General features: G+C 50.0%; 2 protein-coding genes across 5 annotated transcripts in view; one reads left to right on the top strand and one right to left on the bottom strand.

Annotated features, from left to right (window-relative positions):
* Positions 1 to 10,071, top strand: part of DNALI1 (dynein axonemal light intermediate chain 1) — a 32,405-nt gene extending 22,334 nt beyond the window's left edge. The window contains exons 5-7 of one of the 4 annotated variants that reach the window (XR_005454362.1): positions 1,695 to 1,859; positions 8,866 to 8,977; positions 9,067 to 9,077. Coding sequence is in view for 3 of the 4 variants with exons in the window: in XM_038757897.1 (XP_038613825.1) it covers positions 1,695 to 1,859; positions 9,119 to 9,154 (201 nt within the window). In the remaining variant the exon portion in view is untranslated. The other 3 variants (XM_038757897.1, XM_038757896.1, XM_038757895.1) reach the window with 3 other exon arrangements.
* A 2,090-nt stretch (positions 10,072 to 12,161) lies between these two features.
* The window catches only part of GNL2 (G protein nucleolar 2), a 30,918-nt gene continuing 15,464 nt past the window's right edge, over positions 12,162 to 27,615 (bottom strand). Inside the window, exons 5-16 of the mRNA XM_038758220.1 lie at positions 27,102 to 27,286; positions 25,413 to 25,479; positions 24,089 to 24,247; positions 23,122 to 23,235; positions 21,012 to 21,140; positions 19,393 to 19,497; positions 18,563 to 18,721; positions 18,359 to 18,472; positions 15,902 to 16,395; positions 15,453 to 15,559; positions 14,903 to 15,027; positions 12,162 to 12,633 (exon numbers count right to left, since the gene is read on the bottom strand). Coding sequence (XP_038614148.1) covers positions 12,484 to 12,633; positions 14,903 to 15,027; positions 15,453 to 15,559; positions 15,902 to 16,395; positions 18,359 to 18,472; positions 18,563 to 18,721; positions 19,393 to 19,497; positions 21,012 to 21,140; positions 23,122 to 23,235; positions 24,089 to 24,247; positions 25,413 to 25,479; positions 27,102 to 27,286 — 1,908 coding nt within the window. The 3' untranslated portion in view covers positions 12,162 to 12,483. The remainder of the gene's footprint in view (positions 12,634 to 14,902; positions 15,028 to 15,452; positions 15,560 to 15,901; positions 16,396 to 18,358; positions 18,473 to 18,562; positions 18,722 to 19,392; positions 19,498 to 21,011; positions 21,141 to 23,121; positions 23,236 to 24,088; positions 24,248 to 25,412; positions 25,480 to 27,101; positions 27,287 to 27,615) is intronic.

Raw genomic sequence — 27,615 nt, 5'->3', positions numbered from 1 at the left:
TAAAACGGGGATGAAGACCGGGAGCCCCCATGTGGGACCACCTGATTACCTTGGATCTACCAGCACTTACAGCAGTGCTTGGCACATAGTAAGCGCTTAATAAATGCCATTGTTATTATTATTATTAATCCCAGCTCGGCTACCTGTCAGCCATGGGACCTTGGGCGAGTCGCTTAACTTCCCTGTGCCTCAGTTACCTCATCCGTAAAACGGGGATGAAGAGCGGGAGCCCCCACGTGGGACCACCTGGATTACCTTGGATCTACCAGCGCTTAGAACAGCGCTTGGCACGTAGTAAGCGCTTAATAACTGCCATTATTATTATTATTATTATTATTATTATTATATATTATATATTATAATTAATAATAATAATCCCAGCTCGGCTACCCGTCAGCCGTGGGACCTTGGGCGAGTTGCTAAACTTCCCTGTGCCTCAGTTACCTCATCTGTAAAATGGGGATGAAGACCGGGAGCCCCCATGTGGGACCACCTGGATTACCTTGGATCTACCAGCGCTTAGAACAGCGCTTGGCACGTAGTAAGCGCTTAATAAATGCCATTATTATTATTATCATTATTAATATAATTATATTATATATATTATATATTATATTATAATTAATAATAATAATCCCGGCTCGGCTACCCGTCAGCCGTGGGACCTTGGGCGAGTCGCTTAACTTCCCTGTGCCTCAGTTACCTCATCTGTAAAACAGGGATGAAGACCGGGAGCCCCCACGTGGGACCACCTGGATTACCTTGGATCTACCAGCGCTTAGAACAGCGCTTGGCACGTAGTAAGCGCTTAATAAATGCCATTATTATTATTATATTATATATTATATATTACATTTATTAATATAATTATATTATATTATATATTATATATCACATTTATTAATATAATTATATTATATGTTATATTATAATTAATAATAATAATCCCGGCTCGGCTACCCGTCAGCCGTGGGACCTTGGGCGAGTCACTAAACTTCCCTGTGCCTCAGTTACCTCATCTGTAAAATGGGGATGAAGACCGGGAGCCCCCACGTGGGACCACCTGGATTACCTTGGCTCTACCAGCGCTTAGAACAGCGCTTGGCACGTAGTAAGCGCTTAATAAATGCCATTATTATTATATTACATATATATTATATTATAATTAATAATAATAATCCCGGCTTGGCTACCTGTCAGCCGTGGGACCTTGGGCGAGTCGCTTAAATTCCCTGTGCCTCAGTTACCTCATCTATAAAACGGGGATGAAGAGCGGGAGCCCCCACGTGGGACCACCTGGATTACCTTGGCTCTACCAGCGCTTAGAACAGCGCTTGGCACGTAGTAAGCGCTTAATAAATGCCATTGTTATTATTATTATTCTTAATCCCAGCTCGGCTACCCGTCAGGCGTGGGACCTTGGGCGAGTCGCTTAACTTCCCTGTGCCTCAGTTACCTCATCTGTAAAACGGGGATGAAGAGCGGGAGCCCCCACGTGGGACCACCTGGATTACCTTGGATCTACCAGCGCTTAGAACAGCGCTTGGCACGTAGTAAGCGCTTAATAAATAGCCAAATTATTATCTAACAAGAGGTTCCGATCCCACTAGATGGCAGTAAATCTCCCGGAGCCACCGGCAGGTTTGGGCCTCCGGTTGGGCCTCCACGTCCTACCCGTAGGCCGTTTTTCCAAGATTGCAGATTTAGAGTCCGAAAAGAAGGATCTGGAAAGGCAGGTGAACGAGCAGAAGGCCAAGTGTGAGGCCACGGAGAAACGGGAGAGCGAGAGGCGCCTGGCGGAGGAGAGGAAGCACGCCGAAGAGATCCAGTTCCTCAAGCGGACCAACCAACAGCTGAAGGTGAGGCTTCCCCGCCGGGAGCCCCGGGGCCCCCGCGTGCTCTTTTCCCGACGCCGCCGGGAGCCGCGGGACCCGAGTTCTCGTCCCGGGTTCGCCGCTCACTTCTGAGCAGCGCTTGGAGCAGTGCTTTGCACATGGTGAGCGCTTAATACCATCATTATTATCAAGGCTGTCCATCCCCTCGCCCCCTCCTACCTCACCTCCCTTCTCTCCTTCTACAGCCCAGTCCGCACCCTCCGTTCCTCCGCCGCTCACCTCCTCACTGTACCTCGCTCTCGCCTGTCCCGCCATCGACCCCCGGCCCACCTCCTCCCCCTGGCCCGGAATGCCCTCCCTCTGCCCCTCCGCCAAGCCAGCTCTCTTCCTCCCTTCAAGGCCCTGCTGAGATCTCACCTCCTCCAGGAGGCCTTCCCACACTGAGCCCCTTCCTTCCTCTCCCCCTCGGCCCCCTCTCCATCCCCCCCATCTTACCTCCTTCCCTTCTCCACAGCACCTGTATATATGTTTGTACATATTTATTACTCTATTTTATTTGTACATATCTATTCTATTTATTTTATTTTGTTAGTATGTTTGGTTTTGTTCTCCGTCTCCCCATTTTAGACCGTGAGCCCACTGTTGGGTAGGGACTGTCTCTATATGTTGCCAATATGTACTTCCCAAGCGCTTAGTACAGTGCTCTGCACATAGTAAGCACTCAGTAAATACGATTGATGATGATGCTGTGTGACCTTGAGCAAGGCACTTCACGTCTCTGGGCCTCAGTTCCCTCATCTGCAAAATGGGGATTGAATACCTGTTCTCTCTCCTCTCTCCTTATCAGCCTCGCCCACTGTTGGGTAGGGACCGTCTCTATATATATGTTGCCAACTTGGACTTCCCAAGCGCTTAGTACAGTGCTCTGCACACAGTTAGCGCTCAATAAATATGAATGAATGAATGAATGAACCTCAGGGCTTAATGATGTAACGATGGTATCTGTTAAGCCCTTACTATTCAATCGCATTTACTGAGCGCTTACTGTGTGCTGAGCACTGTACTAAGCCCCGGGGTGAACGAACCTCAGGACTTACTGATGTAATGATGGTATCCGTTAAGCCCTTACTATATTCAATCGTATTTACTGAGCGCTTACTGTGTGCTGAGCACTGTACTAAGCCCCGGGGTGAAAAAACCTCAGGGCTTAATGATGTACCGATGGTATCTGTTAAGCCCTTACTATTCAATCGCATTTACTGAGCACTTACTGTGCGCTGAGCACTGTACTAAGCCCCGGGGTGAACAAACCTCAGGGCTTAATGATGTAACAATGGTATCTGTTAAGCCCTTAGTATTCAATCATATTTACTGAGCGCTTACTGTGTGCTGAGCACTGTACTAAGCCCCGGGGTGAACGAACCTCAGGGCTTAATGATGTAACAATGGTATCCGTTAAGCCCTTACTATATTCAATCGTATTTACTGAGCGCTTACTGTGTGCTGAGCACTGTACTAAGCCCCGGGGTGGATACAGGCAAATCGAGCCGGACACTGTCCCTGCCCCACGTGGGGCTTGCAGTCTCAATCCCCATTTCCCAGGCGAGGGAACTGAGGCACAGCAAGGTCACACAGCAGGAGCTGGGGTTAGAACCCATGACCTTCTGACCCCAAGCCCGTGCTCCACCCCCTAAGCCATGCTGCTTAGCACAGTGCTTGGCCGTAGTTGTTATTATTACAGTTATTATTATTATTATTAGACCTCCTCCAGGAGGCCTTCCCAGACTGAGCCCCTTCCTTCCTCTCCCCCTCTCCATCCCCCCATCTTACCTCCTTCCCTTCCCCACAGCACCTGTATATATGTATATATGTTTGTACATATTTATTACTCTATTTTACCTGTACATATCTATTTTATTTTGTTAGTATGTTTGGTTTTGTTCTCCGTCTCCCCCTTTTAGACTGTGAGCCCACTGTTGGGTAGGGACTGTTTCTATATGTTGCCAACTTGGACTTCCCAAGCGCTTAGTCCAGTGCTCTGCACACAGTAAGCGCTCAATAAATACGATTGATTGATTGACTGATTACGGTTGGGCCCCAACCAGGACTTTGTTCTCAGGAACGCCTCCATCTCCCTCTCCCCGTCTTCGGATCCGGGTGGGCTGTGAAAACGCCTCGTCCCGTTGATTCCGAAAGCTTCACCCCTTCCCCGGCCCCACTGCCGGAGAAACCAATCCCATCCCCATCTGGGCGGCACGGAGGGGCGGGAAAAGGGTGTGGGGAAAAGCGGGGTTTCCATCCCACCGCAGCTTACGTCTTTGACCCGGCCCGCGGTCTGACCGCACGCCTCTCCAGCGGAGACAGGATGGCAATTCCCAGGAAGTTCTCCCTGGCACCGTCACAATCCCGTCGGAGCCGCCCCCTCCGCGCCGGGATGGTTGACGCCGCCGAGCCGCCCGTTAATCCCCATGTGGTCGCTGACTGGTGTGCTTTTATGAGATTTTTAATGAGATTTTATGAGAACAGGGCAAAGGCACATAGTGAGCGCTTAACGAATACCATTATTATTATGATTTTTCTGCCCTTTGAGAGCCATGGGTGGCAGGCGTACGTAACGCACGTCCTCTCTGTTCCAGGGACCGCTGCCCAGAGGGAAGAGGGAGAGGGAAGGCCCGGGGGATTTGGGGAGAGCCGTTCCTAAGAGGATGGGTTTAGTGTGGAGGCCGGGAAGGGTTGATGGAGAGAAAGAGAGAAGGGGCCCAGCCTCCCATGGCCTGGGCATCAGAAGGACCTTAGACTTTGACTTTTAGACTGTGAGCCCACTGTTGGGTAGGGACCGTCTCTATATATTGCCAACTTGTCCTTCCCAAGCGCTTAGTACAGCGCTCTGCACACAGGAAGCGCTCAGTAAATACGATTGATTGATCTCGGTTCTGATCCCAGCTTCAGCACTTGACTCCTGGCTGACCCCGGGCAAGTCACTGAACTTCCCTGTGCCTCGGTTACCTCATCTGGAAATCAGTCAATCAATCAATCGTATTTATTGAGCGCTTACTATGTGCACAGCACTGTACTAAGCGCTTGGGAAGTACAAATTGGCAACATATAGAGGCAGTCCCTACCCAACAGTGGGCTCACAGTCTAAAAGGGGGAGAAAGTGGAAAGTGGGGGTTGAGACCGTGAGCCCCACGTGGGGCAGGGACGGCATCCAACCTGATTAGCCTGTATAATAATACTAATGATGGTATTTGGTAAGCACTTACTATGTGCAAAGCGCCGTTCTAAGCGCTGGGGGATACAAGCATTCATTAAGCGCTTACTACACGCCAAGCACTGTTCTAAGCGCTGGGGAGGTTACAAGGTGATCAGGTGGTTCCCCGGGGGGGCTCAGTCTTCATCCCCATTGTACAGATGAGGTCACTGAGGCCCAGAGAAGTGAAGTGGCTTGCCCAGAGTCACACAGCTGACAAGTGGCGGAGCCGGGATTTGAACCCATGACCTCTGACATCCAAGCCCGCACTCTTTCCACTGAGCCACGCTGCTTCTCATAGTCACAGATCAGCGCTTGACTCGTAATAAGTATTTAAACAATACCATCATTATTTATTATTTCACTTCTCTGTGCCTCATTTACCTCATTTGTAAAATGAGGATTCAGACCGATTTAGACTGTAAGCCCCAAATGGGACAGGGATTGTACCCAACCTTACCTTAGCTTACCTAGAGAAGCAGCGTGGCTCAATGGAAAGAGCCCGGGCTTTGGAGTCAGAGGTCGTGGGTTCAAATCCTGGCTCCGCCAGTTGTCAGCTGTGTGACTTTGGGCAAGTCACTTCACCTCTCTGTGCCTCAGTTCCCTCATCTGTAAAATGGGGATTAAGACTGTGAGCCCCCCCCCCCCCCCCCCCCCGTGGGGCAACCTGATCACCCTGTAACCTCCCCAGCGCTTAGAACAGGGCTTTGCACATAGTAAGCACTTAACAAATGCCATTATTATTGTAGAGAAGCAGCGTGGCTCAGCGGAAAGAGCCCGGGCTTTGGAGTCAGAGGTCAGGGGTTCGAATTCCACCTCCGCCACATGTCTGCTGTGTGATCTTGGGCAAGTCACTTAATTTCTCTGAGCCTCAGTGAACTCATCTGTAAAATGGGGATTAAGGCTGTGAGCCCCACGTGGGGCAACTTGGTCACCTTGTATCCCCCCCAGCGCTTAGAACAGTGCTTTGCACATAGTAAGCGCTTAACAAATGCCATTATTATTATCTTGTATCTACTCCAGTGCTTAGAACGCTGCTTGACAAATAGCGCTTAACAAATACCATAAAAAAAGTATTGGTTTGGAAGGGACAAAGAGAGTGAGTTGGGAAGCTGTGGGCAAAGAGAACAGATTGGTAAAACGGGATGGGGGAAGGCATGTGAGTTTTTCCTTGATATACTCCTATTGTATATACATACATATATATATATATATATATATATAATATTATATATATATGTGTGTGTGTGTATATATATATATATATATATATATATATATATATATAAGACAGCCCCCGCCCTCGATGAGCATAAAGTCTAGTGCTGTACCTCATTCCAACAACTGCCCAAGCCCAGGAAATAAACTCCGCCAGCTTTACATTAAAGATATATAAATAAAGATATGTATATATAAAGATACGTGTGTATAGATATATAGATATATATAAAAGACAGCCCCCGCCCTCGAGGAGCATAAAGTCTAGTGCTGTACCTCATTCCAACAACTGCCCGAGCCCAGGAAATAAACTCCACCTGCTTTACATTAAAGATATATAAAGATATGTATATATATATAAAGATATATATATATATAATATATATATATATAATATTATATATATGTGTGTGTGTGTATATATATATATATATATATATATATATATAAAAGACAGCCCCCGCCCTCGATGAGCATAAAGTCTAGTGCTGTACCTCATTCCAACAACTGCCCAAGCCCAGGAAATAAACTCCGCCAGCTTTACATTAAAGATATATAAATAAAGATATGTATATATAAAGATACGTGTGTATAGATATATAGATATATATAAAAGACAGCCCCCCGCCCTCGAGGAGCATAAAGTCTAGTGCTGTACCTCATTCCAACAACTGCCCGAGCCCAGGAAATAAACTCCACCAGCTTTACATTAAAGATATATAAAGATATGTATATATATATAAAGATATATATACAAAGATATATATAAAGATCTATCTATCTATCTATCTATCTATATATAAGATATCTATATAAAAGACAGCTCCCGCCCTCGAGGAGCATGAAGTCTAGTGCTGTACCTCATTCCAACAACTGCCCGAGCCCAGGAAATAAACTCCACCAGCTTTACATTAAAGATATATAAAGATATGTGTGTGTGTATATATATATATATATATATATAAAGATATATATAATGATATATAAAGATACATATATATAAAAGATATATATATATAAAAGACAGCTCCCGCCCTCGAGGAGCATAAAGTCTAGTCCTGTACCTCATTCCAACAACTGCCCGAGCCCAGGAAATAAACTCCACCAGCTTTACGTTAAAGATATATAAAGATATGTATATATATATATAAAAGACAGCCCCTGCCCTCAAGGAGCATATAGTGCTGTACCTCATTCCAACAACTGCCCAAGCCCAGGAAATAAACTCCGCCAGCTTTACATTAAAGATATATAAAGCTATGTATATATATATAAAGATATATATATTAAGATATATATATTATATATTATATATATATAATATAATATAATATATTATATATATTATATATAATTATATATATATAAGATATATATATATATAAAAGACAGCTCCCGCCCTCAAGGAGCATAAAGTCTAGTGCTGCACCTCATTCCAACAACTGCCCGAGCCCAGGAAATAAACCCCACCAGCTTTACATTCACTGGTAGCAAGTTTCTGTAATTGGGTGTCAAGTTGTCCGGATGATTGAAAATGCGCCGTTGCAGATCCCTGTTACCCCAGCCCAGCTCCTGCGTTCCAAATCCCGGGGAGCTGAAGGTGGCCTTCAGAGGATCTATCCGGGCCTGAAACCCGAGAGCCCAAACCACCGTTTCGACAACTTTTATTCAATTTCCTTCTCGATGCTTTACATTACAGACGGGGCCGCTCGCTGTATAGAAACCGGGGCGGCTCTGGTTTCTACTCATGCGGCAAGGTGGGGTGTGCCAAGCCAGAAACAAAACTAATTTATAAAATCTGGAGTCAGGAATGAGGAAAAGGGAAAAAAAAAAACCCCACACAGGCCTCCCTTGGCCTCGCTGAAGCCATCAATCAAAGGTATCTGAGCGCTTACTGCGTGCAGAGCACTGTGCTAATCAATCAATCGTATTTATTGAGCGCTTACTGTGTGCAGAGCACTTACTAAGCGCTTGGGAAGTACAAAACTAAGCACTTGGAAGAGCAATACGATGGCGTTGGGAGCTACAATCCCTCTCTCCCCAAGACACTTATTACCTTTGTTTTCTCCCGAGTCAGGTCGAACCTTTCCCCAGATCAGCTAACGGGTTCTTGTTTGTGTTTCAGGCCCAACTGGAAGGCATTATCGCACCCAAAAAGTGAAAATTTCCACACAGGCTTCTCTGCAAAAATCACACCCTTGAAGACTGTCCCCCCACAATGATAAAAATAGTCAGGTCGAACCTTTCCCCAAATCAGCCAACGGGTTCTTGTTTGTGTTTCAGGTTCTTGAAGACTGTCCCCCCCACAATGATAAAAATAAAGAGTCAGGTCGAACCTTTCCCCAAATCAGCTAACGGGTTCTTGTTGGTGTTTCAGGTTCTTGAAGACCGTCCCCCCACAATGATAAAAATAAGAGTCAGGTCGAACCTCTCCCCAAATCAGTTAACGGGTTCTTGTTTGTGTTTCAGGTTCTTGAAGACCGTCCCCCCACAATGATAAAAATAAAGAGTCAGGTCAAACCTTTTCCCAGATCAGCTAACGGGTTCTTGTTGGTGTTTCAGGCCCAACTGGAAGGCATTATCGCACCCAAAAAGTGAAAATTTACACACGGGCTTCTCTGCAACAATCACACCCTTGAAGACTGTCCCCCCCGACAATGATAAAAATAAAGAGGTCGAACCTTTCCCCAAATCAGCTAACGGGTTCTTGTTTGTGTTTCAGGTTCTTGAAGACCGTGCCCCCACAATGATAAAATTAAAGAGTCAGGTCGAACCTTTCCCCAGATCAGCTAACGGGTTCTTGTTTGTGTTTCAGGCCCAACTGGAAGGCATTATCGCACCCAAGAAGTGAAAATTTCCACACGGGCTTCTCTGCAACAATCACACCCTTGAAGACTGTCCCCCAATGATAAAAAGAAAATATCTACCCGCCATCCTCCCCACCTAGTCAGAACCCACACCCTTGATGCCCTCAAATCTCCCCCTGTGCCCGAACACTCAGAAAAACCTGGAGATTCGGCAGCGACTAATGGAAACCAGCGTTTTCTGCACTTTTCTGACTGGAATTTGTTCGAGTTTGTTGGTCTTTTTTTTTTTTTTTTAGGCCCGGAACAGACGAGGCACGGGGCGAGTTGGTCCCAATTCTGGTTTGGCACCAAAAGGGCCGCTAGTCTCCGAGGCGCGGCTGATGTGCCCCCTCGCCCTCCCTCGGTCCGATTCCAGGCAGCGCAGGGGTCTCTCCCCACAGCAATCACTGTTAGTCTTGTGTTTTTATTAAATCTTGCTCAAACAAACAAAAAAAAAGCGCATTTCCCGCCATCCAGCGTCCCCTGATGCAGCATCTTTCGCTTCTCACCAAATTGGAAAAAGGCCTGACGCCCGTCCCCACTAGCTCCTGTGGAAATTCCCATGAAGTAACGCTCCACGGGGCAGCAGGGAAAAAAATCGGATGTTTTGAGGCCCGGGCACCCCACCTCGGGCCAGTGACGGGGTCTCTGCCTGACTTTCTCCACCTTAATTAATAATAATTAATTACTTCCCGGATGCCCACCTACTCTGCCGTGCTACAGGACCCCAAATCCTAAAGCCTGCAGCTACTTTAGCAATAAGACCCTACGTTATTCCTCTAGACGCTAAACCCCAGGGAATTCTTCTGGCAAGGCACCCGGAGGTAACCGCCCCCAGCATAGCTACTTTACATGACGTGGCGAGTTTGAAGGTAATTTTTTAGTTGTTTCCAGTAAAACAAAAATATTTTGGAGAAATAAAGGCTGTTTTTTTTTTTGAACAGAAAAAGCCGTGGACCGAGACACGCCGGTTTATTTCCTTGCAAAAGTAAATTGCGGCCACATCTGCTAAGAGGAGAAACAGCCCAAAAAGCCAATTTCGCGAAGAACCTATTCTGGGCAGACCAGATGAGAGAAGAATTGAGTTCAAAAGATCAAGTTTCCAAACAAACGGGATTTAGGAAGAGGCAGGTAGCATCTGTTTTTAGACTGTGAGCCCACTGTTGGGTAGGGACTGTATATGTTGCCAATTTGTACTTCCCAAGCGCTTAGTACAGTGCTCTGCACATAGTAAGCGCTCAATAAATACGATTGATGATGATGATCTGCTTATTTCTAGACTGTGAGCCCACTGTTGGGTAGGGACCGTCTCTAGATGTTGCCAACTTGGACTTCCCAAGCGCTTAGTACAGTGCTCTGCACACAGTGGGCGCTCAATAAATACGAATGAATGAATGAATGAATGAATCTGCCGAAGTAGAGGGAAGTTGGAAAGCAAGCTGGCTGTGGACAGTCAGATTTCAAGGGACTGTCTCTATATGTTGCCAATTTGTACTTCCCAAGCGCTTAGTACAGTGCTCTGCACATAGTAAGCGCTCAATAAATACGATTGACGATGATCTCTCAGTGGAAGCGGCAGTTTTTCTAGTTCCAAATGGGGTCTGAGCTGCTAAATGCCATTATTATTAGATTCACTGGATGAAGAGTCACAGTGAAGTAATAATAATGGCATTTATTAAGCGCTTACTATGTGCAAAGCACTGTTCTAAGCGCTGGGGAGGTTACAAGGTGATCAGCTTGTCCCACGTGGGGCTTACAGTCTTAATCCCCATTTTACAGATGAGGTCACTGAGGCCCAGAGAAGTTAAGTGACTTGCCCAAAGTCACACAGCTGACAATTGGCGGAGCCGGGGTTTGAACCCATGACCTCTGACTCCAAAGCCCGGGCTCTTTCCACTGAGACATGCTGCTTCTCCAAGTACTCCAAAAAAAAAAAATGTTTCCTCTTCGTCCTCAGCTGGTTGGCCCACAGTCTCTAATATCTGTTAGCAGTCAGAAAACCAAGTCTGGAAGCCTGTTTAAAGGGGAGTGAGAGGGAGAAAATATGTGTCGCCTATCCCTGTGCGTGGCTCAGTGGAAAGAACCCGGGCTTGGGAGTCCGAGGTCGTGGGTTCTAATCCCGCCTCCGCCACCTATCAGCTGTGTGACTCTGGGTAAGTCACTTCACTTCTCTGTGCCTCAGTAACCTCATCTGAAAAATGGGGATGAAGACCATGAGCCACCAGTTGTCAGCTGTGTGACTTTGGGCAAGCCACTTCACTTCTCTGGGCCTCAGTTCCCTCATCTGTAAAATGAGGATTAAGACTGTGAGCCCCCCGTGGGACAACCTGATCACCTTGTAACCTCCCCAGCGCCTAGAACAGTGCTTTGCACATAGTAAGCGCTTAATAAATGCCATCATTATTATTATTATGAGCCCCACGCGGGACAACCTGATTCTCTTGGCTCTAACCCCAGTGCTTGGAACGGTGCTTGGCCCGTAGTAAGCGCTTCACAAATACCGTCATTATTACTATTAAAAAGAAGCATTTCAGAACTGGGGCTCGTCAGAGCAATAATAATAATAACCTTCTAGACTGTGAGCCCACTGTTGGGCAGGGACCGTCTCTATATGTTGCCAACTTGGACTTCCCAAGCGCTTGGTACAGTGCTCTGCACACAGTAAGCGCTCAATAAATACGACTGATTGATTGATAACCGTGTTGGTTAAGCGCTTCCTTTGTGTCAGACACGGTACTAAGCGCTGGGGTGGTGCAAACAAATCAGGTTGGACACAGTCCCTGTCCCACGGGGGGCTCAGTCTCAATCCCCATTTTACAGGTGAGGGAACTGAGGCACAGAGAAGTGAAGTGACTTAGCGGCCAAGGAGGAGCGACTCCGAGGCCCGCCGTGCTCTATATCAATCGTATTTATTGAGCGCTTACTGTGTGCAGAGCACTGTACTAAGCGCTTGGGAAGTACAAGTTGGCAACATATAGAGACGGTCCCTACCCAACAGGGTTTTCACAGTCCACTAGGCCATGCCGCTTCTTTTTTTCTTTTTTCCCTGGTAAGAGCACTGTTGTGGGCTCGTCAGTACGAGCGTTTCTATCCTTTCACAGAAGAACCCAGATTAAAGGGAATTTTCTAGTCCACACAGGTGCGAACCACTTTTCCCTACATCAGCTCTGCCGTTTCCCCAGCCACGGACGAGTGGTTTCTACAGCCAGATCTTCAAGGAAAAACCGCACCGCATCACGCAAGTGCCAACCGGAGAGGCAGGCAATAGGCATATCCAATGGCATATTTTGTGGATAATTTAATAAACAACTTTTTTTTTTAAAAAGAAAAAAAGTTACTTATGCTTGAATTTCTTGCGGTTATGCTTCCGCCCCTCCGAGTCATTGGTCGACTTCTTGTTTCTGTTCTTATTTTTCACGTTGTGGGAGTCGTAATAGCGGACCCCGACTTTCTTGGGGCGCTCCTGCCGGGCTGCTCGCCTCCGCTGCGAAGGAGAGCGCAATCAATCACTCAGTGGTATCTATCGGGCGCTTACTATGTGCAGAGCACAGTCCTAAGCGCTCGGGAAAGTCCAAAACCACAGAATTAACAGACACGTCCCCCCCACCCCTACTGAATTTACAGCTTAGAGGACAAGCTTACAAGAGCCACAATCAGAAACACAGGCGACAATGAGCCGGGAATCCCTTCCCGCCAGACTTCGTCAACTCTAAACTTATTGATCATCATCATCATCATCATCATCAATCGTATTTATTGAGCGCTTACTGTGGGCAGAGCACTGGACTAAGCGCTTGGGAAGTACAAGTTGGCAACATATAGAGACGGTGCCTACCCAACAGTGGGCTCACAGTCTAAAAGGGGGAGGCAGAGAACAAAACCAAACATAAACCAAAACCAAAACCAAACATAAAACAAAACTAGAGAACAAAACCAAACATTGTTGCACTGCAGTCTCCCGAGCGCTTAGTACAGTGCTCTGCACTCAATAAGTGCTCAATAAATATGACTGACCCTGAAGGACTGGACAGGTATCCAACCCAGCAGGGCACCCTCCTAATTTGACCAGCCTGCCCGGGGCAACCCTGGCCCCCGCCAGAGAAGTAGCAAGACCTAATAGTAGTAATTATGGTATTTAAGCACTTACTATGTGCCAGGCACTGTACTAAGCGCCCGGATGGATTCAAACAAGTCCGGTTGGACGCAGTCCCCGTCCCACATGGGGCTCACGGCCTCGATCCCCATTTTACCAAGGAGGGAACTGAAACCCAGGGAACACAAATGACTTGCCCGAGGTCACACGAGGGGCAGAGCCGGGATTAGAACCCGTGCTTCCCGGGCCCGGGCTCTAGCCACTAGTCCACGCTGCTTCCAACTGGAAAAGGGCACGGGTCGCTGCGTCAGAGGTTCTAATCCCGGGCTCCGCTCCTGGCCTGCCGTGTGACCCTGACAAAATAATCCCTTCACTTCTCTGAGCTTCTAGATTGTGAGCCCGCTGTTGGGTAGGGACCGTCTCTATACGTTGCCAACTTGGACTTCCCAAGCGCTTAGTGCAGTGCTCTGCACACAGTGAGCGCTCAATAAATACGATTGAATGAATGAATGAGCTACAGTTTACTAGTTGATCAAATGGGGATTCAATACCCGTTCTCCCTACCCGCTCAAACGGGGAGCCCCGGGTGGGGCAGGGATTGCATCCAACCTGATGACCTTGTATCTACCCGAGTGCTTGCCACAAGGTAAGCGCTGAACAAATACCACACCTGTTATCCTATCACTACCTCCAAGGGAACACCCTCCCTCCGCACAACCGCCCTACTGAGAGCTCACCTCCTCCAGGAGGCCTTCCCAGACTGAGCCCCCTCCTTCCTCTCCCCCTCTCCATCCCCCCACCTTACCTCCTTCCCTTCCCCACAGCACCTGTATATATGTAGATATGTTTGTACATATTTATTACTCTATTTATTTATTTATTTTACTTGTACATACCTATTCTATTTATTTTATTTTGTTAGTATGTTTGGTTTTGGTTCTGTTCTCTGTCTCCCCCTTTTAGACTGTGAGCCCACTGCTGGGTAGGGACTGTCTCTATATGTTGCCAATTTGTACTTCCCAAGCGCTTAGTACAGTGCTCTGCACACAGTAAGCGCTCAATGAATACGATTGACGATGATGATGATGATGATGATCCGCCAAGCTAGCTCTCTTCCTCCCTTCAAAGCCCTACTGAGAGCTCACCTCCTCCAGGAAGCCTTCCCACACTGAGCCCCCTCCCCATCCCCCCCGCCTTACCTCCTTCCCCTCCCCACTGCACCTGTCTATATGTTTTACTCTATTTTACTTGTACATATCTATTCTATTTATTTTATTTTGTTAATATGTTTTTGTTTTGTTCTCTGTCTCCCCCTTCTAGACTGTGAGCCCACTGTTGGGTAGGGACCGTCTCTCTATGTTGCCGACTTGGACTTCCCAAGCGCTTAGTCCAGTGCTCTGCACACAGTAAGCGCTCAACAAATACGATTGAATGAGTGAATGAACAAGCAAACCAGTCTATCCTTTCCTTGGGCTTTGGACAAGGCCTCCCCTCCTCACTCCCCGTTCCCTCCCCAGCTCTGCCCGGTGAAGGCCTCTCGGCCGGCGCTTTTCAGGATTCCCGGGCCCTCCCGCCAGACGACCACTTCCCAAATTCAGTCAGGAGGGGAAACTTCTCCCGCCTTCCACCGGGCATAGGAATGCAAACAGGGAGCACTTACTTCCTTGGATGTTAGTTTCTTGCACGGTCTTTTCTTTCGCCTTTCTTCTTCTTCTTCCTCCTCCTCCTCCTCCTCCTCTTCTACTGCCTCAGGAGTCCTTCTCTTCCTTCCCTGTTTGGTCCATCCTGTAAAGGAGTAGCAAACTTGATCCAACCGACTTTCTGCAGGGGGGAGGGGGTTCGGAATGGCTGGAAGAGTTGTCTGGATGAGGAGAGGGATATTGGTGTGTCGCCCTCTCCCACTACTCCCCCCCGGGTCCCGGGGGAAAGGGTCTCGCCAGCTTCCAGTCCGGTTTCAGCCAACGCGGCCCCGAGTCGGAGTCACGGACGGCCTCGGGGGGAGGCCGAGGCGCGGGAATCAAAGCCTACTACGAACGAGCGCTTAGTACAGTGCTCTGCACATAGTAAGCGCTCAATAAATACGACTGATTGATTGATTGATTCTGCCGATCTCGCTCGGCTTTGGGTGAGAACAAAAGAATGCGTTTGTTGGGAAAAGGCAGGGAGATTCGGGGAACAACCGGGCAGGAGACCCCAGGGAGGTTCCGAACCAGGCTTCGATCCCTCCGCTGCTTCACAGGGATCTTCAGTGTCGGCCCGCTCCGCTGACCTCCGCTCCGGTTGGGAGAAGATCTTTTCACTCAGCCCCTTGGGAATTCTGTAAAGGAAACACGAGCAGAGTGAAGCCCCCCTCTTTCCTCGGCAGCGACAGTTGCCATATGATCAGTAACCTAACGGCTCCTCTCTTTAGAGGCATTTTTTTAGGTTTTCTTAAACTACGAGACCAAACAACCCAGCTTTTCCCCATTCAGCTCTCGGTCTTTTGAATAACCCTCCGCTCATTTCAGACACCGGTCGCTCCACTCCCGATAAACCGCCCCGAGGATCTTCGCGAAAAATGCACTGTGAAGCGATCTGGCTGAATTCGTGTCTACGGGCCTGATTCCGCAGGCCTTCCCCGGGCTTGGAATTTCCAGCCAGGGCGGAGGAAACGGAATACCTTATTGCGGAAAACTTTTTGGCTTTTGCTTTGTTCAAGAACTTCTGGTATTTAGCTATCTTTTCATCCAGGGCCTTGAGAACCGCTTTGCTGTCGCTTCCCGTCTCTTCGGCGTGGGGGGCTTCGGGGGACTCGGCCAGGGTTCCCTGGAGCTGCTGCCCTTCCCCATCCTCCTCTTCCTCCTTCGTCTCTCCTTCCTCGTCCTCCTCCGCCTCCTCCTCCTCAGTGGAGCCGTCGGACTCGTCGTCGAGATCCGACACCTCGACGGGGACCAGGTCCTCGGCAGAGAATTCCGGCCCGACGTTGATCCTCCCGAAGTTCTGCCGGACCCGGGCCAGGAGCTGCTTCATTTCCGAGTCCTCGTCCGGCCGGCCCTCCGCCGCCGCCGCCTCCTCCCGCGGGACCGCCGCGGCCTCTACCCGGGGGGCTCCCGGCTCCCGGCTCCCCTCTTCTGGGCCGTCCCGGCCGGGGGCGGCTTCCGCGGAGGGCAGGAACTGGTCAAACACACGAGTGGGAAGTCAGAACCGAGGCGGGATCCTGTCCCAACTCAGTCACTCGACTGCATTTACTACTGTGCCACTTGGGAGAGTGCAATGCAACAATAAATGGACACGTTCCCTGCCCGCGACGAGCTTACAGTCTAGAGGGGGAGACCCATCTTGATGGAAATAAGTGGTCGAACGGCTTCTCCCTTCCTGGTTCCCACCCTGCCAAGTCTGCCCCGTGAAGGGATGCGGCCGCCCAACCCTTCCATGCCCCCCTCACCCAATCCCGCCAGTCCCACGAGCAGCTGCCAAAAGCAGCTCGGGGGAAGAAGAAGAATAATGGTATTTGTTAAGCGCTTAATACGTGCCAGCACTGAACCAAGTGGTCATCTGAACACCAGCCTGGAGGTCCAGGCCACAGCTGGTTCGGATCATCCCTACGAGAACCCAGGAATCTGGGCCCGCCTGGGATCCGGCCTGCCAAAGTCAGATCCGGGTAACCGGATGAAGCAGTGAGGCGGGGGGAGCCCAGGAGGAGACCTGATGACCGCCAGACCACCGGGCATCTGTGGTCTGGTGAACCAATCAATCAATCGTATTTATTGAGCGCTTACGGTGTGCAGAGCACCGTACTAAGCGCTTGGGAAGTCCAAGTTGGCCACATCTAGAGACTGTCCCTACCCAACAGTGGGCTCACAGTTTAGAAGGGGGAGACAGAGAACAAAACATATTAACAAAATAAAAGAAATAGAATAGATATGTACAAGTAAAATAGAGTAATAAATAGTGGGGGGGGGCCCGTGGAGGAAACATTTTAACAAAGCACCATAATAATGATAATAATTTTGGTATTTGTTAAGCGCTTACTATGTGCCAAGCACCGTTCTAAGCACTGGGGGAGATACAAGGTGATCAGGCTGTTCCACTTGGGGCTCACAGTCTTAATCTCCATTTTACAGATGAGGGAACTGAGGCCCAGAGAAGCGAAGTGACTTGCCCAAAGTCACACAGCTGACAAGTGGCGGAGTCGGGATTAGAACCCATGACCTCTGACTCCCCAGCCCGGGCTCTATCCACTGGGCCACGCTGCTTCTCCCTCCCATCATCTTAGATGATGGGGCATCCCAGCCAAAGCCCCCCACCCCGTGAGGTGAAGGCCACCCGAACGGCCCTTGGTCCGTGCCTTGGTGGACAGAGCCCGGGCCTGGGGGTCAGAGGACCTGGGTTCTAATTCTGGGCTCCGCCACTTCTCTGCCGTGTGACCCTGGGCAAGTCGCTTCACTTCTCTGGGCCTCAGTTACCACATCTGTGGTAACTGATGGTAACTGTGGTAACTAAAAGAGAAGCAGCGTGGCTCAGTGGAAAGAGCCCAGGCTTTGGCGTCAGAGGTCATGGGTTCCAATCCCGGCTCCGCCAATTGTCAGCTGTGTGCCTTTGGGCAAGTCACTTCATTTCTCTGTGCCTCAGTTCCCTCATCTGTCAAATGGGGATTAAGACTGCGAGCCCCCCGTGGGACAACCTGATCACCTTGTAACCTCCCCGGTGCTTAGAACAATCAATCAATCAATCAATCGTATTTATTGAGCGCTTACTGTGTGCAGAGCACTGTACTAAGCGCTTGGGAAGTACAGGTCGGCAACACATAGAGACAGTCCCTACCCAACAGCGGGCTCACAGTCTAGAAGGGGGAGAACAGTGCTTTGCACATAGTAAGCGCTTAATAAATGCCATCATTATTATTATTATTATCTGTAAAATAGGGATCGAGATGTGAGCCCCACGTGGGACAGGAACTGTGTACCTACCCCAGAGCTTGGCATATAGTAAGCGCTTAAAAAGTACCACAATCATCCTTAATTTTTGTTATTATCCGGCTAGATAGCCTACCCCTAGCAACCCCTAGCAACCCCCGATTCTTCCCGCACGGGGAGGCCCGGGAAGGATGGCGGGGGGCCGGGGCCCCCCTTCTCACCTGGGGCTCCGCGGGGGGCTCCGCGTTGGGCGGCTTCACGAAGAAGGGGATGCGTCCCCGCTGCCAGTCATTGAGGACCATCTTCCCCACGGTCTGCACGTCCGGCTTCTCTCCCTGCAACGGCTCGGGTCAGCGCCTCCCGGAGCGGCCCCCCTCGGAGCGCCGAGCCGCCCGGGTCCCCCCCCACGACCGCCCCCCGCTCGCCTTCAACAGCTTTCCGGTCCTGAAGGCCAGCTTCTCCAGGAAGTCCTCCGCGTTGTCCCAGGAGTCGATCTTGTACGTCTTGCTGACGTACTCTGGCTTGGCTCTTTCGAGCACGGCACCGACGTGGTCCTCGGGGCTCTTGATCTTTTCGACTTGGACCTAGAAATGGGGCAGACGGCCCGCCGCTCGGCAAAAGGCTTCGCCGCGGGCCCTTTCGCCTCACCCGAATGACGGCGTTCGGCTTTCTCGGATTTCGACGGCCACTTTGGGCCCGCCCCCTCCTCTTTCCGCAGGTCGGATACGGTCCGGTGAGAGGGCTCTGACCACGGGCCAGGGAAGCGAGGCCTCCTTTAGGAGCCCGGCGGTCGAGGTGGGTGGGCTCCTCGGACCACCTCCCCTGCCCGGGGCCCCAGGCGTCTCAGGGCCATTCAGAGGCGGCGGACCCAAAGCCCACGCCACTCGCGGCGGTCGGCGGAGGGTGGGGGAGAAGCTCAGAAGCGTCTGGCCAGGAGGGGAGGGGGCCGGAATCCAGCATGACTCAACGCCCTGGCTCCCACCATAAACCAGAGGCTTCTCTCTGAAGCCTAAGTGTGAACTAAAAAAACCCTTTGCCGGCGATACCGACCAGCGACGCATCGTCCCTCGCGCCAGGCCGCGGAGGAGTCGGAAGGTTGCCCTGCTCGGCATCGGGCTGCTGAGTGGGGGAGGTCTGGGAGCCCCCGACTGATTTTGGGGGTGAGTAGAGAGACAGCGATGCTCTCATTCCCCCAACCCGACGGAAATTTCGCCCCCGACTTCTCTGACCCGGGGACCCGCCTGCGGATACTCACGACGCCCTTCAGCACGGTGTCGGTTTCGGAGTCTCCGGAGGGGTAAACCACACCCGGGCAGTCGATAAGGAATATCCGCCGCATCAGGGTGATGTACTGCCAGACCTGGGGACCGACAGACAGACGGTCGCACGCTGCCCTTTCCTTCGACGCCGAGGACTGGGTCTTAAAACCCCGGGCCCCGAAGACGTAATAATAATAATAATAATAGTGGCATTTATTAAGCGCTTACTATGTGCAAAGCACTGTTCTAAGCGCTGGGGAGGTTACAAGGTGATCAGGTTGCCCCACGGGGGGCTCACAGTCTTAATCCCCATTTTACAGATGAGGTAACTGAGGCACAGAGAAGTGAAGTGACTTGCCCAAAGATACACAGCAGACGGTTGGCGGAGCCGGGATTTGAACCCATGACCTCTGACTCCAAAGCCCGGGCTCTTTCCACTGAGCCATGCTGCTTCTCAGATATAGATACAGATATATGGGGCCTGGGAATCAGAAGGGTTTTAATCCCGATTTTGCCCCTTGCCTGCTGTGTGACCTTGAGCAAGTCACTTCACTTCTCGGTGCCTCAACGACCCTATCTGTAAAAAGGGGATTACGACTGTGAGCCCAATGTGGGACAGGGACTGTGTCCACCCTGATTACCTTGTATTCACCCCGGCGCTTAGCATACTGCCCGGCACAGTAGTAAGTGTGTGACAAATGCCACAATCATTATTATCATCTCCTTCCACCACTTCGTAATAGCCAGCTCCACCACCTGTCTGCTGGGTGACTTTGGGCAAGTCACTTAACTTCTCTGGGCCTCAGTTCCCTCATCTGGAAAACGGGGATTAAAACTATGAACTCCCCGTGGGACAACCTGATCAACCTTGTAACCTCCCCAGCGCTTAGAACAATGCTTTGCACACAGTAAGCGCTTAATAAATGCCATTATTATTACTATTATAGCCACCGGGAAAGCTCCGGGAGGGAGGCGCTGGCCCCTCGATCCCCCCCCAAAATGAGCCCCCTTTTCCTCCATAGAGACCCTAATCAGCTCCCAGACTCCTTCAGGTTTCTCCAGCTAACGCAGAGCTCGAGTTTGCTCCGGTTACGTCCTGATCGCTTTGGGGTTGGCCTTTATCATCATCATCATCAATCGCATTTATTGAGCGCTTACTATGTGCAGAGTACTGTGCTAAGCGCTTGGGAAGTACAAATTGGCAACATATAGAGACAGTCCCTACCCAACAGTGGGCTCACAGTCTAAAGGGGGGAGACAGAGAACAAAACCAAACATACCAACAAAATAAAATAAATAGAATAGATATGTACAAAGAAAATAAATAAATAAATAGAGTAATAAATATGTACAAACATATATACAGGTGCTGCGGGGAAGGGAAGGAGGTAAGATGGGGGGGATGGAGAGGGGGACGAGGGGGACCTTTATTCTTGGTGTTTGTGCCCCCCTTGAGACGGGAGGCAGGAGAAACTCGTGAGACCGGCTTCCAATGCGCACGGCGCCCAGTCAACAGCCGCCAACGCATCTCGATCCCATCCGGAATTCCTCGCTCGGCATCGTGCTCGGCTGTCGGGGGGTCCTCTTCCCCGGCCCGCGCCCGGTGGGACCTTACCTTCGTTTCCCCCGCGATGGGGGCCACGTTGCAGACCTTCTTGGAGCGGAGGGTGTTTATCACGGAGCTCTTGCCAACATTTGGGTAGCCGATGAACCCCACGCTGATCTGCTTCTTGTCGGTGTGTAGCTGTTCGAGAAAAAATAAAGGAATCAATCCATCAATCAATCAGTAGTATTTATTGAGCGCTTACTGTGTGCAGAGCACTGTATTAGGCGCTTGGGAAGTCCAAGTTGGCAACATATAGAGACGGTCCCTACCCAACAGTGGGCTCACAGTCTAGAAGGAAGTCACAAGTGCATTGAGAGAAAGCGCCCAGGGAGGAACCGAGGGGTTTTTAGGAATACGCCGGCTTCCTGGAGACACGCACTCTCTCTCTCTTGAGAAGCAGCGTGGCTCAGTGGAAAGAGCCCGGGCTTTGGAGTCAGAGGACGCGGGTTCAAATTCCGGCTCCGGCAACTGTCAGCTGTGTGACTTTGGCCAAGTCACTTCACTTCTCTGGGCCTCAGTTCCCTCATCTGGAAAATGGGGATTAAAACTGTGAGCCCCCCCCGTGGGACAACCTGATCACCCTGTAACCTCCCCAGCGCTTAGAACAGTGCTTCGCACATAGTAAGCGCTTACCAAACACCATCATTATTATTATTATTAGGAGGGTGGGCAGAGGAACCCATCCCCTAGCGACTCAACCTGACTTCAGATTTGGAAATGGAATGAAAAACACCCAATTAAAAAAAATACACTGTGTATACACACACATACACAAACGTCCATATCTTCTCTTTTGGAAGGATAAGTTTGAGGTGAGTCACTTGCTTCCATCTGTGGAAAATTACCCACTATAATGTCTTAAGTTGCAAAGTATTTAGGTCGAGAATCCCCGTGGAGGGTGGGAGGGCGGGGGGAGAGACGTAGGACATCGCCCTGGTTTCATAATGTACTTTTTCTTTAGATCGGTGCAACGGGTCACCACAGAAAAGAGAAGCAGCGTGGCTCAGTGGAAAGAGCCCGGGCTTTGGAGTCAGAGGTCGTGGGTTCAAATCCCGGCTCCGCCAATTGTCAGCTGGGTGACTTTGTGAGCCCACTGTTGGGTAGGGACCGTCTCGATATGTTGCCAACTTGGACTTCCCAAGCGCTTAGTACAGTGCTCTGCACACAGTAAGCACTCGATAAATACGACTGAATGAATGAATGAATGAATGGGCAAGTCACTTCACTTCTCTGGGCCTCAGTAACCTCATCTGTAAAATGGAGATTCATTCAATCGTATTTATTGCACACAGTAAGCGCTCAATAAATGATTGATCTGTGAAATGGGGATTAAACCTTATGAGGTTTTTTATAACCTCTGCCGCTTGTCGGCTGTGTGACCGTGGGCAAGTCACTTAGCCTCTCTGGGCCCCAGTTACCTCATCTGGAAAATGGGGATGAGCAGCAGCGTGGCTCAATGGAAAGAGCGCGGGCTTTGGAGTCAGAGGTCATGGGTTCAAATCCCGACTCCGCCAATTGTCAGCTGTGGGACTTTGGGCAAGTCACTTCACTTCTCTGGGCCTCGGTTCCCTCATCTGGAAAATGGGGATGAAGACTGTGAGCCCCCCGTGGGACAGCCGGATCACTCTGTAACCCCCGCAGTGCTTAGAACAGTGCTTTGCACATAGTAAGCGCTTAATAAATGCCATTAAAACAAAGAGGGACCGGGACTGTGTCCAACCAGATTATCTTGTATCAACCCCAGCGCTGAGAACGGTGCCTGACACATAGTAAGCGCTTAACAAATACAGGAGCAGCGTGGCTCAGTGGAAAGAGCACAGGCTGGGGAGCCAGAGGTCATGGGTTCAAATCCCGGCTCCGCCGCTTGTCAGCTGTGTGACCGTGGGCAAGTCACTTCACTTCTCTGTGCCTCAGTTACCTCATCTGGAAAATGGGGATGAAGACCGTGAGCCCCACGTGGGACAACCTGATCACCCTGTAACCTCCTCGGCGCTTAGAACAGTGCTTTGCACACAGTAAGCGCTTAATAAATGCCATTAAAAAAACCCAAAGCACTAATATTATTGTCGATGCCGGGCTCAGGAATAACCCGGTCGGAAGAGCACGCCGAGGCCGCTACCTTTCCAAACTGCCGCAGCAGCTGTATGAAGGCTCCTTTGCCAAAGGGGTTGGTGAGGCTGGCGTGGAAGGCGAGCGTTGGGTAGTCTTGGGAGAGGATGGCGACCCAGCGTTTCTAGAGGGGAAGAAGCACAAAGGAAAAAAGGAAAAAAAGAAGGAGGAAAAAAAAAAAATAATAAAGACCCGTTGGTAAACTGGTAGGTTTACGCAGAAAATCCCAGAATGAAGCTTGTTTATTTACAGTCCGGGGCAGGATCAGAGCTTGAGTTACAGGATTGGTTTTCAAATCCACAGTCGTCTAAGGAAAATGTTAGCTAAAATTCTTTGAAATGTTTTTTAAATATGACAGTTTATGCTTTGTCTATTGTTTTATAAATGCCAAACAATACTCCAGGAATGCCTGGGTTGCTAGCTGAATGCAATTAGTTTGGCATAATGCAAAACAGGCCGGTGGTTGCAGTGGCCGCCTCCTGAAGCGGGGGCCTAAGACCCACGCTGTTCTGGGGCTCCCGGCCTGCCCTTCGCCAACCAAACTGGATCAACGCTTGGACGGAAGAATCCCAGCGGGGGCCCATTTTCCCTCCGGAAGCATCATCATCATCATCAATCGTATTTATTGAGCGCTTACTATGTGCAGAGCACTGTACTAAGCGCTTGGGAAGTACAAATTGGCAACACATAGAGACAGTCCCTACCTAACAGTGGGCTCACAGTCTAAAAGGGGGAGACAGAGAACAAAACCAAACATACCAACAAAATAAAATAAATAGGATAGATATGTACAAGTAAAACAAATAAACAAATAGAGTAATAAATATGTACAACCATAAGCAGCACCAGGTAACCGCAAAAAACCTCGGTACCTCAGGACCCCCAAATCCCATCCCTTCCCGGCCGCTCCCGCCAATTCCACGCTGAGGCCTCGGGCTCTTCCCCGAGGAGGGACCCCCCCGGCAAGCTGGACTTACTGTGGCCCAGGTGGGGACGAGATCGCACTTGTTCAGGACAAAGATGAGGTGCTTCCAGGGTTTCTCTTTCTTCAGGTAGGCCTCGATGTGAGGGGAGCGAGTGCCGATTGGATCCCGGGCATCAAGGACTTGGACCACAACGTCCGAAGAATCGATCACCTGCCGATCGAGAAGGACCGAGAGGGTTCCGCCCAGAACCAAAGCAGGAGGGGAACACCACGTCAGGGGGCCCGGAGGGAGATACCAGTAACCCATTAAGCCCCGGAGGACTCAAGGATGCAAGAAGATGCAACCTCCTCTCCGCTCCGAAAGCCGACTACTCATTTTCCCTCTCTGCCCTCCCTGCGGTGCCGACGGGCAGCTCTGTTAGATAATCCGCTTTTCTTCCCGACTCCCAAGGACTCTGGAACTGAACCAAACCTTTGCAACTCCGGCCCCTCTCTCCTCCCCATCCCATTTCCCCTCCAGACTGTAAGCTTGTGTGGGCAGGGAACACGTCTACCAACTCTGTTATACCAAGAACTCTCAAGCACTTAGTACGGTGCTCCTTCCACGGTAAGGCCTCGATAAATACAAACTGATCGACTGACTGACGAGATTTCCCGGGCCGGGCTTTGTTAAGGTCTACCTGAATCAACCGAACCCACGCTTTGACTTGAAACCACGACGACTAGAGACTTCTCGTTCTGACTGGACCCAAAGGATGCGACCAAAGTGATACTCTGTTATGGCAGATGCTCTGATCAAGTCTTAGCTGGGGAAGGGATTCGGTTCCACCAAATACCAGTAACACCCTATAGACGTGGCCCGGATCGATTTGACTCGGGGAGGCCTTTCACTTGGCAGCATTCAATCCCTTAAAGGGGCTCAAGGCTGTATCTGGCTGCACTCCAGGGAAAGGAAAACACCTTCCATGAACAAGATGGAGAAAGCCAAACAAGGGCCCTGGCTGCGAGACCGTTTCCTCGAGAACCTCCATAGTTGCCCATTCACCTCCGCATCGACAGAAACTCCTTACTGTCGGCTTCAAAGCGTTCAGACACCTTACTTCCCTGATCTACTGTAACCTAGCCCAAGCACTTGGCCTTCCCTAAGCCCTTATTTCCTCTTCTCCAGCTCTCTTCAGTATCACATTTGTACCGCTTATTCACCCCTCCCTCAGCCCCTCAGCACTTACAAAGATACCCGTAATTTATTTACTTTTATCGATGTCTGGCTCCCCCTCTACACTGTAAACTCGCTGCGGGCAGGGAACGTGATTACCGGCTGTGATGTTGTGCTCAATAAAAACAACTGCCTGAATGATTCCAGATTAGAGTCTCACCTTGTACAGCTCGCCCCAGATCCGCTTGGATTGTCCCTTCTTATAGATCTCCTCTTGGGCTTCATTCCTAAATAAGGCAAGGGGGTTTCCAAAGGGCTCAGACGTGCCCTGGAGATCCCGGATGGCCTCCACCCGACACGAAGGACGGAGATGGAAGACAAGGAGAACAATCCAGCCGGAATTAGTCCGTCAAAAGCCCACAGCGGGAAGGAAGAGAGGGCAAGCTGCAGCCTTGCCCCCCCGCCCGCGTTGTACAGAAGCAGCGTGGCTCAGTGGAAAGAGCCCGGGCTTTGGAGTCAGAGGGCATGGGTTCGAATTCCGACTCTACCACATGTCTGCTGTGTGATCCTGGGTAAGTCACTTAACTTCCCCGGGCCTCAGTTACCTCATCTGGAAAATGGGGATTAAGACTGTGAGCCCCACGTGGGACAACCTGATCACCCTGTATCCTCCCCAGCGCTTAGAACAGTGCTTTGTACATAGTAAGCGCTTAACAAATACCAATTATTATTATTATTATTATTACAGACTCGGAAATGACATTCTGGGCATCTCTGCTGGGAAGACTGCATTTTTGAGGAAAAGTGCCGGGTGAACTGCTGGGAAATTTTGAACGGGAGAACGGCTGCAGCTAGGAAATCCAACCAAATTGCCTAGCGAGAATGAACTTCGAGGGGGCCGCTCCCAACGGGAGTGCTTTTGTGGACTTCCTCCTGGCCTTGGGGCTTCGCCTTGTGGGGTAAAGAGCCTAAAGTTCGTGGAAAGAAGGCTCGGGTGTCCAATCTCAGAGACGGTCTGTGTTTTGGATCTGGCTCAGGCCGGGGCTCGGCCCATCATCATTCCACTGACTGACGATGGTCACGCCACTCTCAAAGAGCTGGTGATAGTTTGAGGAGGAGCTGGAGGTCACAGAGGGTGACCATCCCCACTGTTTCATCAACGGTCACTTTGGAGCCATCATCAGAAAGAAGACCGGGCTGGACAGACCACTGGCCTAACCCTAGAAGGCATGACTTTTGTCTGCCTGTTCTTATTTTTCCGAGAGAAGCGTTCTGCCACGAACCAATAAAGCAGCGTGGCCTAATGGACAAAGTGTGGACCTGGGAATCAAAAGGATCCGGGTTCTAATCCTGGCTCCGCCACTTGTCTGCTATGTGACCTCGGGCAAGTCACTCTGAGAAGCAGCCTGGCTTAGTGGGAAGAGCCCGGGCTTGGGAGTCAAAGGTCGTGGGTTCTAATCCCAGCTCCGCCACTTAACAGCTGTGTGACTTTAGCCAAGATCCTTAACTGCTCTGTGCCTCGGTTCCCTCATCCGGAAAATGGGAATAAAGACTGTGAGCCCCACGAGGGACAACCTAATTACCTTGTATCTACGCCAGTGCTTAGAACAGTGCTTGGCACATAGTAAGCGCTTAACAAATACAATCATTATTATTATCATTATCTCTTCACCTCAGTTCCCTCATCTCTAAAGCGAGGATTAAAGCTGTGAGTCGCATGTGTCCAACCTGGCTAGCCCGTATTTAGCCCAGCGCTCAGCTGAGTGTCTGACACAGAGTGAGCGCTTAACAAATGCCATAAAAAAACAAAATAAGGCTTCCAAAGAGGTGTTTCACCCTTGTTCACAACGCAAGAGAAAAAGAAAACCCCAAATCAGACGGAACTCTTCGTTCTTCCGAGCAATTTTACCTGACGCCGGAGTCCTCGGTTACCCGGTCCCGGTCCTTCCCTTGATCGTAAGCCCCAGCGGAAGCTTCGGCGTTCTCTATCAGAGACTGCATGTCGGTCGCAGATAAATTGGGTCTCTTCCTCTGCGACTTGGGGCCAAACGTAGTTTCAAATGTTTCGGTGTCAAGAATATGCACTTTGGAATTCTAAACAGAACGAAAGAGCAAACGTTTTCTGGTTAGAAATAACGAGGGCACGAGGGAAAGGCAGAGGGGACCATTCCACCTGAAAAGGGCTTTCATCCTTCCATGGCTCCCACTCACGCCACAAACGCACGCAACAGGGAATCAACGGGACTTCGAGTCGGAAAGGCTTAATTCAACAATACGGGCACTTGCTCCTTGATTCTGAAGGTCGCTTGAATTTCCTCGGCGACCCACAAGAGTCACATGGACAATCAAAGCAAAAATGAATAACTTCACAAAGACCCGCCAAAAACTCTGCTTTATTTCACTTATCATAAACGTTCGTCAAA

This window comes from Tachyglossus aculeatus, chromosome 16 (genome assembly GCF_015852505.1).
Source record: "Tachyglossus aculeatus isolate mTacAcu1 chromosome 16, mTacAcu1.pri, whole genome shotgun sequence".
NCBI classification, from domain to species: Eukaryota; Metazoa; Chordata; class Mammalia; order Monotremata; family Tachyglossidae; genus Tachyglossus; species Tachyglossus aculeatus.
This window is presented reverse-complemented; position numbering and strand designations above follow the sequence as displayed.